Below are 17,328 nucleotides of genomic sequence, written 5' to 3' on the forward strand. Positions count from 1 at the left end.
AAAATTGAAGATTTCAAGAGCATTAATGGATCCATTGGCATATTTTAAAGCAAATTTAGAGACTCTAAGAGCCTATATGGATCCATTTTTGGGCCTTTTTCCTGCAAGGCTAACAACTACCACGGTCATATTTTTGTAAAAATATAACAAAATTATAAAAAACAAATATACAAAAATATAACCTTGGTAGACAACACCATAGCTTTTTCTTTAGTTGCAGATAATCTTTAGCTTTTAGGCCATGTGACCAATTAGTACACAACTGGCCTTTAAACAATATGTCCAATTATACTTTCCAAGGAGTTTGCTTTGGTGCATTCATTTTTTTCTTGGATCTTTATAAGAGTTCCATTCTCCTTGGTCCATGCATTTTTTCTTGGACTTTCGTCAAAATATCATGCTTCTATTGTGCTATCTGATTGAAGTGAGAAAGTTATTTCTGTTATGAAAGAGTTCAAAATCCAAATCTCTCCGGAGAAAAGTTTTTTAACCTAATGCAACGTTTTAAATTAGATGTTAAGATATTTGGAAGTATTTATATAAAAAATATAATATATAAGTGGTGAATAATATAAAAAGTTATAATTAGGCCGATAGGCCTTCCTATGCATCAACTTCTTTGTCAACACTTTTACCCTACTCCGTTCGATCAGGTGACACACTTTCAACTGTTGATTTGAACTAGAAAATGAAACAACGGAAAATCAAGAAAGCACGGAAAGTCAAGAAAGCACAAAAGCTCACAAGAAAGGATTCTATGCAGAAAATCAAGAAAGCCCACCCCTTTTCCTGTGGAAAAATCATCAATCCCATGCCTTTCCGCCATGAAGCACTATCATTTCCTATTATGGAACTATAGGAACATGTTACGAACAGAGGCAACTGTAGCTACTCATGTTTTACTATTTTTCTTGTTGTCAAATGATTTTGATGGAATACAAGTTTAGTTTATTAATTAGTCTCCACTGGTTGTAGTAAAATAGTTGACAACACAAGGAAAATGACTCCCGCCGTGAACAAGCTCGCCCTTTGTCAAAGCCTCCTTTAAACACCATACTCCCACATACAATTCCACTCTGCAGTTTTCATGCAATTGACGACATACTGGCTGTAGCCACTGTGTAATAAGAGCCTTTTGAAGATCCACCCTTAGATATTCAGATTTAAGCCAAAAATGGCTTTGAGCAGCACTGCGGCTGATACGGATGGATCGGTTCATTCAACTTTTGATTCAAGATATGTTTAGGAATCCTTGCCTCGGTACGTCTTCCTTCCTTCCTTCCTTCACCCCCATTCTACTGCTTTGCTTTTTCCAAGGATCGTTTTAATTCGACTAGCAAATAATGGGTGCATTCAGGATCTTTGCCATCTATCTAGTCTGGTTTGAATGTGTGCGTTCTCAAGTTTCGAATGCCGGATAGGTCCATTACCAAAGATGCTGCTTATCAAATCATCAGTGACGAGCTGATGCTGGATGGGAACCCCAGGCTCAATCTTGCCTCTTTCGTGACTACATGGATGGAACCTGAATGTGATAAGCTCATCATGCAGGCCATCAACAAGAACTATGTTGACATGGACGAGTATCCTGTCACTACAGAATTGCAGGTAATGGAAGTTCTTGTGATAAACTTCTACTTTTATTATTTCTAGATCTGAAATCCGCTCTCAGATCTGTTTTGATCATTTAGGCCCTCAAAATTTTCTAAAGTTTTGGGTGCTTTCCTCTTTTTTTTTTGGTTTGGAAAAGAATCGATGCGTGAACATTATAGCCAATCTGTTTAATGCCCCACTCGGCCATGGAGAGGAAGCTGTTGGCGTGGGCACGGTTGGATCTTCAGAGGCGATCATGTTGGCAGGCCTTGCATTCAAACGCAAATGGCAGAACAAGCGCAAGGCAGAGGGGAAGCCATGTGACAAGCCAAACATTGTTACTGGTGCAAATGTGCAGGTAATATCAAGTTTTGAGGTCACTGTTGTCTGGTACATATATTATGTTCCTAAATCTGACCAAACCATCTACTATGAGATAATAATCCACATCCTGATCACTTGTACCCTGCTATAACCTGTGCATAAGCTCTAAGTACATGTCATCCTGTTGACCTACCTATGAGATCCAATCCTGTAAATATGTCCCATAAGAACTCATAGGTGCTATGTGGTTTACCTATATCCTCCTGCTAAGAGAATCTGCAACCTTGTTCTCTTTTCCCTTGATGCACCTGATCTCAAATTTAAACTCACTAATCATGGCCAACCATCTAGATTGTTTGGAATTCATATTTGGTTAGTCAAACAAATATCTCAACCCATTGTGATCACTCATCAGTAGAAACCTCCTACCAAGAATATAGTGTCTCCACATCTTCAATGCATGGATGATCGCTGCCAACTCAAGATCATGTGTCATATAATTCTTCTCATGCTCATTTATTTTTTGTGATTCATAGCATACTACTTTTCCTTCTTACATAATAACTCCACCAAGTCCTCTCTTGCAAGCATCTGTGCATACCACAAACTCTTTGTTCGGATCTGCAATCTTTAGCATTGGAGCATTTGTCAACAACTACTTCAATTATTCAAAATTGGCTGCACATTCATTATCCATTCAAACTTCTTACCTGTTCACTGTGATGACGTGTCAGGATATGCAATGCAAGAGAAGTTCCTGAAGAACCTCCTGTAGTAACTAGCTAACCCCATAAATGATCTTACCTCATCCAAATTCCTAGGAATTGCCTATTCCATGATAGCCCTTATCTTTTCTAGATCTACTACTATGCCTTCTTAGAAAAAATATGTCCTAATTAATGTACCTATGTCTGAAAGACACTGCATTTTCTAAGATTAGCATACAATTGTTGATCTCTTAGAAATATCAACACTGATGCTAAATGCTCGACATGCTTTTCTTCATTTTTAGAATATATCAAGATGTCATCAATGAACACAATAAAAAAAATGTCCAAATAAGGACACAACACACTATTCATCAAGCACATAAAGGTAAATGGAGCATCAGTCAAACCAAATGGAACTACAACAAACTCATAATGTCCATAACTGGTCCAGAAAGTTGTCTTGCGAATGCCATCTTCTTCAGTGTGTACCTGATGATATCTGGATCTCATATCAATCTTGAAGAACATTGCTGCTCCCTTCAACTGATAAAAAAAATCATCAATCCTCAGCAATGGATACCTTTTCTTGATGGTCATCTTGTTCAATTTCCTATAATCAAAGCATAACCTTAGAGTACCCTTTATTCCTTGCACTAATTTTCTAGTTCGGTTTAGTCTCATATCTTCGTTTTGATTACTCATAAAATTTCTTTATCTTTTGGATGGCCTCCTCCAATGATCTAGGTTCAGCAAACTCAATCCTATCTTTGAATTCTATCGGAAACCCACTGATGAATCTCTGAATCTTGGCCTTCTCCTCCTTGAGGTAAGGAACATATCTCAACAACTCCAGAAATCTGCTAGTGTACTCCTCATTGGTCATAGAGCAACTTTTAGTTCATATAGCTCTTTTTCCTTATCGTCATAGTATCTCTTCGATAGATACTTCTTTCTGCATAGTCTCTCGAACTAAATCCAAGTCAACTCCGACTCATAAATACCTTTGATGTTCTTTACATCTTCCCACCATATATTTGCTTTACCTTTAAGACTAAATATAGCTATTTTGGCCTTGATGTTCTCTGAGTAATGATGCAATCTAAAGAAATTATTTAATCCAAGCAACCATGCTTCTACATCTTGTGTTTTTTTCACTTCACCATTGAATGTAGGTGAATTTGCTTTCTTGAAATCACCAGGAAAATATCCCCTATCACTCCTCCTGTAAGGATGATAACAATGATGACCATGATATATATCAAAACCAGAACTAGAATAGTTCTTATGTTCATCACCTCTCCTATTCGAAGTATCCAAGTACCTGCCATCTCTGATCATGTCTTCTCTATCTAACCTGTACCCACCAGCAGACCTATTTCCATATGCCTCATTAGTTCTATCCTCCTGTCCATGGATGATTCGAAGTGGTCCCTGTCCCTGCAGTTCTAATAAACTTTGAAGGATTATTGCATTAACCTCTGCTTGTTTCTCTTGTGCCTGCATGATTCTATCATTTTCTTCTTTGCAACTCCTTATTTCTTCCTTCAATATTCTCAATGTGTCTTCTAAGTCAGAAGGGTGCCTAACACCATGCTGCTCCTCTAATTCATAGGGAGAATCTTTGTAGCCTACCATCTTGTTAGTCATATTGATCTCTTCCTACAAGGCAAGCTATGTCATCTAAACTAAATCATAAACAAACCAATGTACATTAATATAGATCAAGGAGGATATCTCATCTACAAGGCCGACTAGATTAGCACAATACATGTATAAACATAATCATAACAACATGTAGATACCATCCTAACCATAGTCCAATCATTAACGCATGACCATATTAACCACACATCTTGACCTCATGCATGAAAACTACACCCATATCAGTGTATGCATAACGACATATGTATGACATACACGCATACACCTTACATACAAACATTGACATGAATATTTAGTGCATAATTGACATAAACTCATGATAAACACATCCAACAACAACACCATTAAATTTTGACATGGAAACACCATTGCAATAATAACCAACACCATGCATACACATCTAGTACATGGAACAAGAGCATGAGAACACATATGCAACCGACATAAATGCATGACCAACACATTACCCATCTAGTCTAAGGGGTGAACCATGCTCTTCTAATACTCTCTAACACCCTCCTCCCACATCTACCCAAGTAACTAGCTAACCGGGTTAAACATGTGACAAAGAGTTATTATGATATGATTCAACTCCATATGTAGCAGTTAAGGAAGTGGAATTTATGAAACACATACAACCTAACCTTCTGCACATGCAACATAAGCCCCAAGAGCTATCCAACCGATCCATGTGACCAACCCCAGAGACAAAATAACTTTTTGATGTATTAAAACCTCATTTTCTCCCTTGACATAGGCATGCATGCAACTGGGACCCTCCAGTCGCTCCCACGGCAAGGCATGTGTGCGAATGGGGACTTTTCTAGGTAGTTATGTGCCAGCGACTCCAGATTCTATGCCACTTTTTTATGGCTAGGAATTAGGCCACTTCGCAAAAGTCCATGAAACTTCCATAAATGAAAAATAACATCGAAACAATGATACAAATGCAAATACTTGAATAAGGACTTGACTGGACCCCTACTAGCCATGACAAACATTTCATCAAACATGTCACAAATATGCATCCTATAGGTTTAAACAACAAATCTGAGCATATGGGTCTCAAACTTATTTGAGAATCGCTAAGAATCATTGTTTCCTCATCAAAATAACTGAATTACCATCTATTAATCCACATATTCATTGTACATTCAGTGATTAACCAAAACATGATGAGAGCCATACATTTTCACTGTCATAAAACTCATTCATAACCAAAATATAACAAACAAAAACATCAAGCATATAACAACCATATAAGCCACATATAAAAAAGTATATTTGCCCATAAAATACCAAGGAGAAAGAGAGATCTTATTGATGATTGCATAAGTCAACCAGGTATTGGACTTCCATGAACCACCTGACTGTAGACTAGGTTGAACCAAATCTTTCTTTTAGCCAGTCACTCCCATGCCATATTCAAAGCATGAATATGGGATCTCATAAAACAAATCAATCAAAACCATCTAGGGCATCCAGAGGCCAAACCAACTCAACCTCAACCAGTGATTCTACCTCATGGTTGGACATCACTGACCATCACCATATTTGTCTCTACCTAAGCTGTCCAAGGCTCTAGAGCATTTGTTTCTACCAGGGCTTCTAGGACTAGTAACACAATCCACAACCATTGTCGGGCTTCTAGAGAATTTGTCCAATCAGGTCTTTTAGGACCAGTAACTCAACCCACCAAGGGATTCCAGAGAATTTGTCCAACCAAGGCTTCCAAGACTAGTAACTCAACCCAAGTCGTTACAAGGCTTCTAAAGCATTTGTCCAACCAAGTCTTCTACGAACTAATAACTCAACCCACATCCAAAGGCACAAGAAAACCAACGAGGAAAAAAAGAAGTAAAACTCATAACACCATGACTATCCAGGAAATGGCAAAGCTAGGAAAAACCATTGTTAATCTAGGAAATCCTCCATGCCAATGATAGATCATAACCAAATAACCACATGCATATGTCATGCATGCAAAACCAATAAGGAAATCATACATGCAACTCAGTACCTGTAAGAAAAATTCATTATACATGCTAATGTTGATGTCCTCTTGCATTTTCCTACTTTTCCTTTGCCTTCTTACTCCAAATTCCAAGTATGCCACTATCCTCTAAGAGTGCTCCAAGAAAAATCTAAGTGTCCAAGAGTATGAGAGAAAGAGAGAAAAAAACTAAGAGCTCCAAAATTGAGCTGATCAAAGGACATGAAATGATCTTCAGAAGCCCTTTTATTAATGAGGCCTCTATTTTCCTCATTTTTCCATTATTTTCCTTCATTTTCCTCCTCACATGCAACGGGTGACCTTTCACCTTCCTTTTCTCCTATTTTTCATTATTTTCATAAATAAATGCCAAAATGTCATTTTCTCTTTCCAAACCCTTAGCCATTGCCTTTGTAAATTTCCATAGACATTAATTAATCACACGTGATCCCCATCACTATGTTTCAACCCAACATTCAACTTGGAATATGTGTCCCATGACCAAGGTTTTATTTTACCTTTATTAACTTTATTAGATGAATTTTGAACCAGAGTTGTTACAAGTTCAACAATAAAAGAAGTTACCAGTCAATTTGAGGTATTAGTGATAAGATTGGTATGTTTTCAAAATAATAGTTCTATAAGTGGATGGACAAGCATAGAAATGTTTTGGTTTTAAGATGAAAGTAAGTTGCATCGTTCTCATTGGAAAAAATAATGCTACCAACTTAACGAGAACTTTACTGACCTCATTTTTTGGAGGTTCCATCATATCATGAATTTCATGATGATTTTGAAAAGTGGTGATGCAAAATCACCTTTTTTCATTTTAGGCTTAAAATTCCAACATTTTTTTAGCCATGGCATTAAGACCAAATATTGTGAATGACATGAAAAATCAAAGTGAAATTCAAAAGTGGAGATATTATGTTTAACATTATAATATTATAATACTATGTCTAATATAATATAATAGAATCATAAGGCTAGAACATAATCATGCTATTTTAGAATACCATGTACATTTTTTCTTCATGTTTCTCTTCAAAATATTAGTATTCAAGGATGAATGCCTCCCTCTCACAAAAAAATATACCACTTCCTAACGCTGAAACTTTTGCTATAAATAAAAAAAACTAAGTATTATTTGATGGATCCACTTAACATACCCTACCAAAAGGAGGAATCGATGGTCAAATCTTCATAAAAAACTCACATTTCTTCCCTTTCTATGGAAACGTAGGCACAATCACTAACAATTATGCAAAAATGTTCATTGTGAACATACTTCTAAGAGTTGCAGAAGATCTAAACCTATCCACCATTCATATCTATGGATATTCCAAAGTTGTTATTGATTGGATGAATGACACATCTCCATTGAGGAACTACACATTACTACCTATATATCAAAGAGTTATTATGTCTTATGCACTTCACTCATATCTCATTTGATCATATTTACAAGGAATTAAATCAATGCGTCCATGACCTCTCGAAGAGTGGAATAGAAATGGATGAGGGAAGTGAAAATATTCTCGACCAAAAGGAAGACCACATCCAGAAACATATTCTCAACCTATAGCAATAATTAAATAAATACATCTCAAGCATTTTTACTTCATTTTTGCTATGCAAACTCAACTAGCCAATATTTTGTTTTTTCTTATTCTAGAGGAGGATGTATGCGAGCAACTTAGAAATCAAAATATATATTTTAGATGCACACCCTTGGGAAATTTTAGGACTCTTCCCTCTGTTTACATTTTGCCATTATTCAACTTTCTCCATCGATATCATATCAACAATGTATAAAAAAATGAAGGAATTACAAAATTTTATCATAAGGCAAGGATAAGATCGATTTCTAAATAAGAATGAATAATTGATGCCATTTGGACATCCTTTTTTTTTTTTGCTACAATAGCCTCCAAAATGCAATAGATGATACCACTTGGGTGTCCTTTTTGGGCTACAATAACTTCCAAAATTCTATAGGCATTTTTTTCAATTAAATAATATTACTGTTTTTTCTGTGGAAAAGGAAACAAATAATACAATATTATAATATTAATATTTTTTATTATTGTATTATATTATATTAAAGATATATAGCTTAAGACATTAATATATATTATAATGTATTAAACCTAATATTATATTAAAGTTAATATTATATTAATTAGAATTAGTAAACCTAATAGTATATTAAACCTATTAATATTGATATAAAAATATAATAATATTAATATTTTGATATTAATATTAAACCCAATATTATATTAAAACTCTTTCTATTATTCATATATCTAAAGTTGGAGCCATTTATCAACAACAATTTGATCTCACTTAAACAACTTAATAGGATGGAAGATATATTGCTTATATTAAAGCTATTATGATAATGCTATAAATAATTAAAATATGATAATAGTTATAAATTGTAATCATTAATATATATTGATGAGTGAGAATCTTAATTTATTTGTACTTTAATTATATAAATTAATAAATAATAAATAATTATTATTTTATTTTATATAAATATTTTTATATGAATTTGTTTTTATGAATCAAATTTATATTTCCATTATTTTTGTATTAAGAAATACAAAAATAATGGTGAATAGTAACTCCTAGTAAGTATGTTTAATTATATATAAATATTACTTAAACATGTTTAATTACATATAAATCTTATTTATTTAAGACTTATTTAAATTATGATAGACAATAAATCTAGGTAAATATATTTATTTACATAAATATATATTTATTTGTCATATAAATAATTGTCATATGTTATATATGTTATATAAAATCTTTTAAAAGAGCGTTTACTCTCATTTACAAACTACACATTACACTTCACTCATATCACATTTGATCACATTTACATACACATGAATCAATGCATAAAGACCTCTCTAGGAGTGCACTAGAAATGGATAAGGGCTGTACAAAGACCGTGGAACAAAAATATGGCCACATGAGAGAACATTTTCTCAACCTATGGCAATGATTTAATTAATATATCTTAATCATTTCAACTTATCTTTTGATATGACAACTTAGCTAGGTAGTATTATGTTTTTCTCATTCTAGAAGCGGGATGCATGTGAACAACTTATAAAATAGAAAACATATTTGAGATGTATGGGATATTTCAAGTTTTTATCATTTATTTACATTTTATGGTTGTTCAACTATCTCCACCAATATCATATCCATTATGTCAAAAAAGAAAGAACTACAAAAAATTATTATCATAAATCAAGGATACGATCCAATATCATATCCATTATCATAAAGCAAGGATACGATCCATTTTTGTATAAAAATGAATAGATGATGCCATTTGAGCATCCTTTTTAGCTATAGTAGAATTATGCTATAGTAGCATGCTACAGGTATATACAAATATAAATTATTTTATATAAATAATATGGCTAACTTTTTTATTCGAAAAAAGAAATATATTTTATTATAGTATTATGTTATATTATATTAAGGCTATTTACTCTAATGTATTAATATATATTATAATATATTAAACCTAATATTATATTAAAGTTAATATTATATTAATCTAGAATTATTAAACCCAAATTATATTAAAAATGGTGCATTATTCATACATCTAAATTTATAGTCATCTCCCAAGTTACAATAAGGACAATTTAAATAAAAATGTCTATATGGGTCCTGCTTTCACCTCATTTTCTATCATTTTGACATTTATTCCTGTTACACTGTCCTTGAATTCCATGAAAGAAATATCACTTTCATCTCCAAAACATACAACAATCTTATCTCACTTAAATAACTTAATAGAATACAAGATATCTAACTTAATATCATGCCAGATATCTAGTTATATTAAATCTATTATCATAATATCATAAATAGTTATAATATGATGATAGTTATAAAATAATCATTATATAATGTCATAAAATTGAGTTGATGTATGTAGGCTTGTCCTATTGAGTTGATGTCTGTGGGCTTATCCTATATGTATTTATATATGAAACTATTGAATTTTCACTTCTATCTATTTTTGTGCTAAGAAATGCATTAATAATGGTGGGTAGTAACTTCTCGTAAATATATTTAATTACCTAAAATATACTTAATTACCTACAAGCCTTACCTATTTTAGTAGAAATACTTGCTTAAATCCGAATAAATATACTTAATTACATAAAAATCCTACCCATTTTAATAAAAAAACTTAAGTTATAGTAAATAATAACTTTACATAAATATATTTATAAATATAATTCTTTGTCAAATAAATATTTAAATATTTACACTCATTAACATTATAACATCTATTTTTACATTTTTATTAAATTATTGTTAAACTATTTATTTATACACATTACAACATTTTCAACCCTCTATATCTATATCTATATCTATATCTATATCTATATCTATATCTATATCTATATAAAATAAACATTAAATAAAAAAAATTCCATCTCACAAATTTGTGCACACTCAATCTAATAATGTGATCATACGAAGCGTAAATCAGCAATTAATACGTAAGTACTCAAATTTTCTTTGTTCAAACCTTAACCCTGATGAATATGTGATTTTGGGAAACTTTTATGCTACCTCAACAAAAAAGGGTTTTGAAATCAATTTAAATAAATTTATTAAAGGTATATTAATAATAGATAGTATATAATTTTATTTTTAGCAAATTTATTTCTAATGAGTGATATAAGTTTTTTTAATGTGAAAGTTCGGTGTTCATTACTTCTTGTGTTACTGGTTTGAGATTACATTGTCTTCATGGCATATAAAACAAAAATATTATATAATTTTTGAGAGAGATAAAGCAAAAGCTATAAAACTGGAGAGTAACCACCGTATCCAATAGAGCATTCTTGAAGACCATCGAGAGTCTAAAACCACCAAAATAGAATTCAGACTCACTGGGCCATGCAAGCACATATCAAAGCTGTGCTAAGTAGCCACCAGATACATGAATTTAATTATAGAAAAAATGAATTATTAAAAATAAATATGTATTTAATTAAATTATTATTATAATTAAACAAATTAATATATGAATTAAATATATATACATTAAAAAGATACTTAATAATATTTTTAATTATGAAGATTTTTTTTATAATGGAGACTTTTAATTTGTAAATAGTTTTTATTACAATATCATGTGCTAATATCATGGTTTGCCAATATTAAATTATAACTCATGTTCATGTAACATTTTTATTTTAATTAATCAATTTAATTAAAAAAAACATATCTATTTTAAAAATAAATCTATGCTTTTGATTTGTAATTATTAAAAATATTCTATAATACTGCAGGAAGATCAAATCCTTACCATGCACCTAATAAATTTTTATAATTCAATTAAAATTTTATAATCTTATACTTGGAGTGAAGGTCATCACTTGCAAACGCATTCTAACTCATTACCTCTATATGCATTCTAACTGATTACGTCTATTTAAGGAAAACTAGGCCATTTGGAATGACTAGTTAATGATCGACAAAAACACAGGTTTCATGTTTGCCAAATACCTTTGGATCTTGAGTTATTATAGCCAAGCATAAATGATTTGATGTCATGCTCTATTACATTTATTTTTTAAACAGTAAGAAAACTTATTATAAGTCATGTCAAACAACCGATGGAGACAACCATCACTGACTACTATCATCTAATGCAGGTTGGTTCATCACTATTATTTAAGGAAAATCACACCACTTATAAAGGGAAAGTCCATCACTTGCTACTATCCACTAATGCAGGTTAATTCACCATTATTATTCAAGAAAAACTACACCACCTATAAGTACCTACTAATATTTATTATAAAAACTTACCAATAATATTAATAAAAAAATTCTATAAATTTATAAAATAGTAAATAGATTTCCAAAAAATTATGAAGATATAGTTTCTATCGGATTAACAAATTAATAAATTAAAATAAAATAAATAAACAATGTCCTTTCATCCTTAGTTTAGAGAATAAACTACTTCCTCAGTCAAGTGTCGCCTAGTACAATCTCGATAAAAGAATAGTCACTCTCTCAAGCAACGATGGCCTAGAACAAGGCTTTGATCTCGGCGAACACCTGCCTGCAAATGCTCACACATGCCTCTACTGTTTCTACACATGCCTCTACTGTTTCTAACAATGCTATAAACGCCGATTAAGAAAAGGAACACAATCTGATCGACACCAATTAAGGAGAAGCAACAATATTCCCACCACCAGCTCTTCCACCATGGATGGTCTTGCTTTACCGTATCTGTATGCAGAGGGAAGCATTTAACAAGTGCGAAATATTTAATAACCATAGTAGGAGATTAATAACTTGTTGGGATGGACAATAACGGAAACGAGAATAACTTCTTCCGAGCCATCGGAATCGACAGGAGTGATGGGGTGACATCTTTTTCTCTGGTTCCAATGTCTTTCATGATAAATGATATGTTGTTAATGATAAATAGGTGTTAATGGCTTTCCTCAACTAACAGTGTTACCGAGATTCACAGCATCGGATCATGGAAGTGATACAGAGTCTCTTGAAATGTAATAGGATCATTTTTAACACCTGGAACTCTGTTGTAATGAATTTTGGTTTATTCATATTGGAAATTATCATAGTCTTAGATAAAACCCAACAGCTATGTACGTGCAAAAGCTACCGTGAAGAAATTGACTTTTTCATATAATTCTGAGCAATATTCTGTATGTAGTGAGGATCCCAACATCCAAAGCGCATTTTATGTGAAAACCGTAAAATGTTAATAATAATAATAATAATAATAATAATAATAATAATAATAATAATAATAATAATAATAATAATAAAAGAAGAAGAAGACAACGGAGGTGAGTCTGATAAGGGAACGGAACTTTAAAGAAAAGTTTCGATACAAAGCGTTTGTCTATGAAAAAATTCACTGTAAAAAATATTTAAACTATCTCTATTATATTTACTTTTTATTACTATATTTTGTATATAAAAATATAATTGGTTATATTATCATGTATACTAGCATTTGCACCTGATGTTGCAAAGGAAACGCCGTAAGGCATAAAGTGTGGAAGAATAGGAACATGTGAATGGGCATTGTTGAAAGCAAGGGTGGATGATAAAGAGTTGCAATTGAGATTGTTAGTTATGTGTACGCTGAATATAAATATTTTATAAATAATAGTGTGTAGAAAAATAGTGACATGTGAATGGACATTGTTGAACGCAAAGGTGGATGATATTGAGTTACACTTGAAACTATTAGTTATGTGTGTTTTGAATATGGATAAGTAATAGTAGTGTGTGGAAGAATAGAAACATGTGAATGGACATTCTTGAAAGCAAGGGTGGATGATAATGAGTTATAGTTAATGTTATATAGAGGTTATCCATTATTCATGTAACAGTTGTTGTTTATGTGAACATATTTTTGTACATTATTTTAAGTTTCTTTTTGTATTTGGAGATTTTGTTTTTCCATATGTTACATATTTAAGAACGAATTGTCACTTTTAAAGAGGGCACACAAGGTTGCTAGCTGTCACAAACCATCATGAAAGTAAAAATTAAATGTCCTTTTCCTACTACATGGTTCTGTCAACTAGGTGTTTCGAAAAATACAAGTGAAAGCCATCAAACTCCTTGCTGAAATCAAACTCTCTGGTGAAATTTTCGTAAATATAGGGATGCACAAATTCCTTAACTTGCCAGAACTCTATTAAAATGACATTTTTCACTACTAACTTCATATGAGATGTTATGAACTTTCTTTTGGATAAAACCTCAAATGTGAAATTTTCGTAAATATAGGGATGCACAAATTCCTTAACTTGCCAGAACTCTATTAAAATGACATTTTTCACTACTAACTTCATATGAGATGTCATGAACTTTCTTTTGGATAAAACCTCGAATGTGTTTTTAATATCCCAATTCAACTCTCGGTGACATTTTCGTAGATTTAGGGATGCACAAATTCCTTAACTTGCCAGAACTCTATTAAAATGACATTTTTCACTACTAAGTTCATATGAGATGTCAATTAAACTGTTTTATTATTATTATTTTAGTTTAATGTTTCATTATGCATACTAAATATTTTTTCATATAAAACTAAATTTGAATGTTTACTCATTTACAAATACTACAACACATACTCCTTTTTTGGATTGATGTTTATGAGTAGTAGGCCAAAACTTGCCAAATGCTTAAATTTCTTTTCCAAAATTTTAGAGATGCCCATTTAAAAACCTTGGATATATTAGTGTCTGATATGAACAAGTTTCGAGCTTACTAGTTGTTGGGGTACAAAGTTTTCTGTAAATTGCTACCAAGCAAGGAAGAAGTCAAAAGTGGATTGGTATTAAAACCATGGCCGCAGCTCAAGGACCTGTGTTCTTGTCCCCAAATAAGGATGCATGCCAAGTGTTTGACACAATCCCTGAATGAGATGTCTGTTCATGGACTACGGTTCTTACAGGCTATGCAAAATGTGGGTATGTGGAAAATGCACGATGTCTGTTTGACAAAATGCATAAACGTAACATAGTTTCCTGGAATGCAATGATTGTGGCATATGCCCGATGTGGTGATCAGGTTGAAGCCATGGATTTATATGGCCAGATGCAATGGATGGGCACAAAACCTGATGAGTTCACCTTAGCCAGCGTTGTAAGTGCATGTGCAAGCATGGTGGATTTGGGATATGGGAGGAAAATTCATGGATAGGTTGTTAAGCTCGGATTTGAGTCAAATGTATTTGTTGGGACTGCTCTTGTTGATATGTATGCCAAATGTGGGAGAGTAGATGGTGCACGCCAAATGTTTTATTTAATGCCGGTTCGAAACAATGTTTCTTGGACTACCATGGTTGCAGGATATGCCCAAAATGGGCAAGCGGACGAGGCCACAAGGTTTTTTAATGAAATTCACCAGACCGGTATGAAGCCAAATGAGTTGACATTTGTCAGTGTCGTCAATGCGTGTGCTATTCTCATTGATTTGAGGTTTGGCAGACAGGTCCATGCGTACATTATCAAAAGTGGATTCCAGTCCCAAGTTTCCGTGTGCAATGCTATTGTTACAATGTATGCCAAAACTCAAACCATAGAAGATGCACTATGTGTGTTTGATAAAATGCAGGAGACTTAATCTCATGGAATGCAATTATTGCAGGATATGCACATAATGACCATTATCAAGAGGCCTTAAAGGTTAGTTTCCAAATGAAACAGATAGGTGTGAAACTGAATCAATTCACTTATGCAAGCATTCTCAGTGTAAGTTGCAGCTTACCTACTTTTGAAGAAGGTAAACAACTTCACGGCCACATTATCCAGACTGGTTTTGACTCAAATATGTTTGTTGGAAGTGCTCTTGTAGACATGTATGTTAAATCTGGCAGCCTACAATATGCCCGTCAAGTGTTAGACAAAATTCCTGAACAAGATGTGATCTCTTGCAATGCAATGATTGCAGGGTATGTGCAGCATGGGTATAGTGAAGAGGCTCTAAAACTCTTTTGTCAAATGCAACACACTGGTTTGAAGCCAAATGAGGCAACTTTTGCTAGCATTGTTAGTGCGTGTACCAACCTAGCAGTGCTTGAGCATGGAAGACACATCCATGCCCACATTCTTTGTATGGGGTTTGAGTCACCCATGTCTAGATGTCTATGGTCAACGCCCTAGTTACTATGTATGCCAAATGTGGAGGCATAAAAGATGCACGGAAAGTTTTCGAGAAGATGATTGAGTGTGATGTTGTCTCATGGAATGAAATGATTGTTGGTCATGCTCAGCATGGGGATGGGGTGGAAACCTTGAAACTTTTTGAGCAAAATGCTACTGACAGGCATTAGTCCAGATGCCATAACCTTCCTTGGTTTCTCTCTACTTGCAGCCATATAGGTCTAGTAGATTGAGGACATTATTACTTTCATTCCATGAGGCATGAACATAACATCACACCAAGAATGGATCATCATGCTTGCATGATTGACCTTCTTAGTCGTGTTGGTCGTCTAGACGAGGCAGAAGATTTCATCAATAAGATGCCATTTGAACCTTATGTCTGTATCTGGGTGGTACTACTCAGTGCTTGCAGAGTTCACGGCAATATGGAAATAGGAAAGCGTGTCGCACAATTTCTTTTCGATTTGGAGCCGAAAAATACTTCGGAATATGTGTTGCTTTCAAATATCTATTATGCAGCTGGCAAGTGGGATGATGCAGCCAAGGTTAGAAAAATGATGAAAGACAGAGACGCTAAAAAGAAGCCAGGGTTCAGCGGGATTGAGGTCAAGAATAGAGTACATGCATTCATGTCAGCAGATAGATCACACCCACAAATAGAGGAAGTTCATGCAATGTTGAATACATTGGCCGGGCCAATGGAGGAGGCGGGTTATGTACCGAACAAAAACTTTGTCCTCCATGATATGGAGGATGAACATAAGGAACATGTCCTCTACCATCACAGTGAGAAGCTAGCCATTGCATTTGGGCTTATGAGCACACCTCCGGGGGCCCCTATTCGAATAATAAAGAACCTTCGTGTATGTGGTGACTGTCATAATGCTGTCAAGTTTATTTCTAAGATTGTTGGACGTGAAATTGTAGTAAGGGACGCTATACGTTTTCACCATTTTAGGAATGGAACGTGCTCTTGTCAGGATTATTGGTAATACAAGATGAAGTTTGAGCACTATTTGGGAGTGGGTTGAATGCTTCTCTATACTATCCTCTATTGGTCTAGAAGTTGCTTCTTGTGACACGTGGAAATAAGGAGAAACATGCTGAGAATATGTCAATTGTCTCGTAGCTTCTTCATGTGGAGCAAGCTCACCTCTGGTAAGTTTCATACAAGATTCTGCATTGCTTTGATAGCATGAATGGATGCGTTAAAAATTTAGTATGTTAAGCTTGATTATTGACAAGACGGTTCTGATCTTGTTGCATGACACATAAGACACTTTCTTTTATAGTACTCATTTCTAACAATTTTGGC

The 17,328-nt window shown here is 33.4% G+C and overlaps 2 protein-coding genes and 1 pseudogene across 2 annotated transcripts; all 3 read left to right on the top strand.

Moving 5' to 3' along the window:
* The first annotated feature begins 1,410 nt into the window (after positions 1-1,410).
* On the top strand, positions 1,411-15,048 carry LOC149249051 (glutamate decarboxylase-like). The gene is made up of 4 exons (XM_089451836.1): positions 1,411-1,608; positions 1,751-1,951; positions 12,818-12,872; positions 14,801-15,048. Exons 1-4 carry the CDS (start codon positions 1,411-1,413, stop codon positions 15,046-15,048), a joined length of 702 nt encoding a protein of 233 aa, XP_089307962.1.
* A 54-nt stretch (positions 15,049-15,102) lies between these two features.
* On the top strand, positions 15,103-16,180 carry LOC149249052 (pentatricopeptide repeat-containing protein At4g39530-like). The gene is made up of 3 exons (XM_089451841.1): positions 15,103-15,361; positions 15,496-15,896; positions 15,989-16,180. Exons 1-3 carry the CDS (start codon positions 15,103-15,105, stop codon positions 16,178-16,180), a joined length of 852 nt encoding a protein of 283 aa, XP_089307967.1.
* Positions 16,181-16,294: 114 nt separating this feature from the next.
* LOC149249053 (pentatricopeptide repeat-containing protein At2g22070 pseudogene) lies at positions 16,295-17,005 on the top strand (annotated as a pseudogene).
* Positions 17,006-17,328: the final 323 nt, after the last annotated feature.

The sequence above is a fragment of the Pinus tabuliformis genome, chromosome 7 (genome assembly GCF_031772625.1).
Source record: "Pinus tabuliformis cultivar Carrire ecotype Pingquan chromosome 7, CPIR1, whole genome shotgun sequence".
NCBI lineage: Eukaryota > Viridiplantae > Streptophyta > Pinopsida > Pinales > Pinaceae > Pinus > Pinus tabuliformis.

Bases quoted from the DNA above. Each gene is read 5' to 3' on its own strand.
- LOC149249051 (XM_089451836.1), top strand. From the start codon at position 1,411: ATGCCGGATAGGTCCATTACCAAAGATGCTGCTTATCAAATCATCAGT. The intron at 1,609-1,750 runs GTAATGGAAGTT...GGTTTGGAAAAG, and splicing joins CTGTCACTACAGAATTGCAG to AATCGATGCGTGAACATTAT. The intron at 1,952-12,817 runs GTAATATCAAGT...CTCAACTAACAG, and splicing joins TTACTGGTGCAAATGTGCAG to TGTTACCGAGATTCACAGCA.
- LOC149249052 (XM_089451841.1), top strand. From the start codon at position 15,103: ATGTATGCCAAATGTGGGAGAGTAGATGGTGCACGCCAAATGTTTTAT. The intron at 15,362-15,495 runs GTGGATTCCAGT...CAATTATTGCAG, and splicing joins CCATGCGTACATTATCAAAA to GATATGCACATAATGACCAT. The intron at 15,897-15,988 runs GTTAGTGCGTGT...ACCCATGTCTAG, and splicing joins AGGCAACTTTTGCTAGCATT to ATGTCTATGGTCAACGCCCT.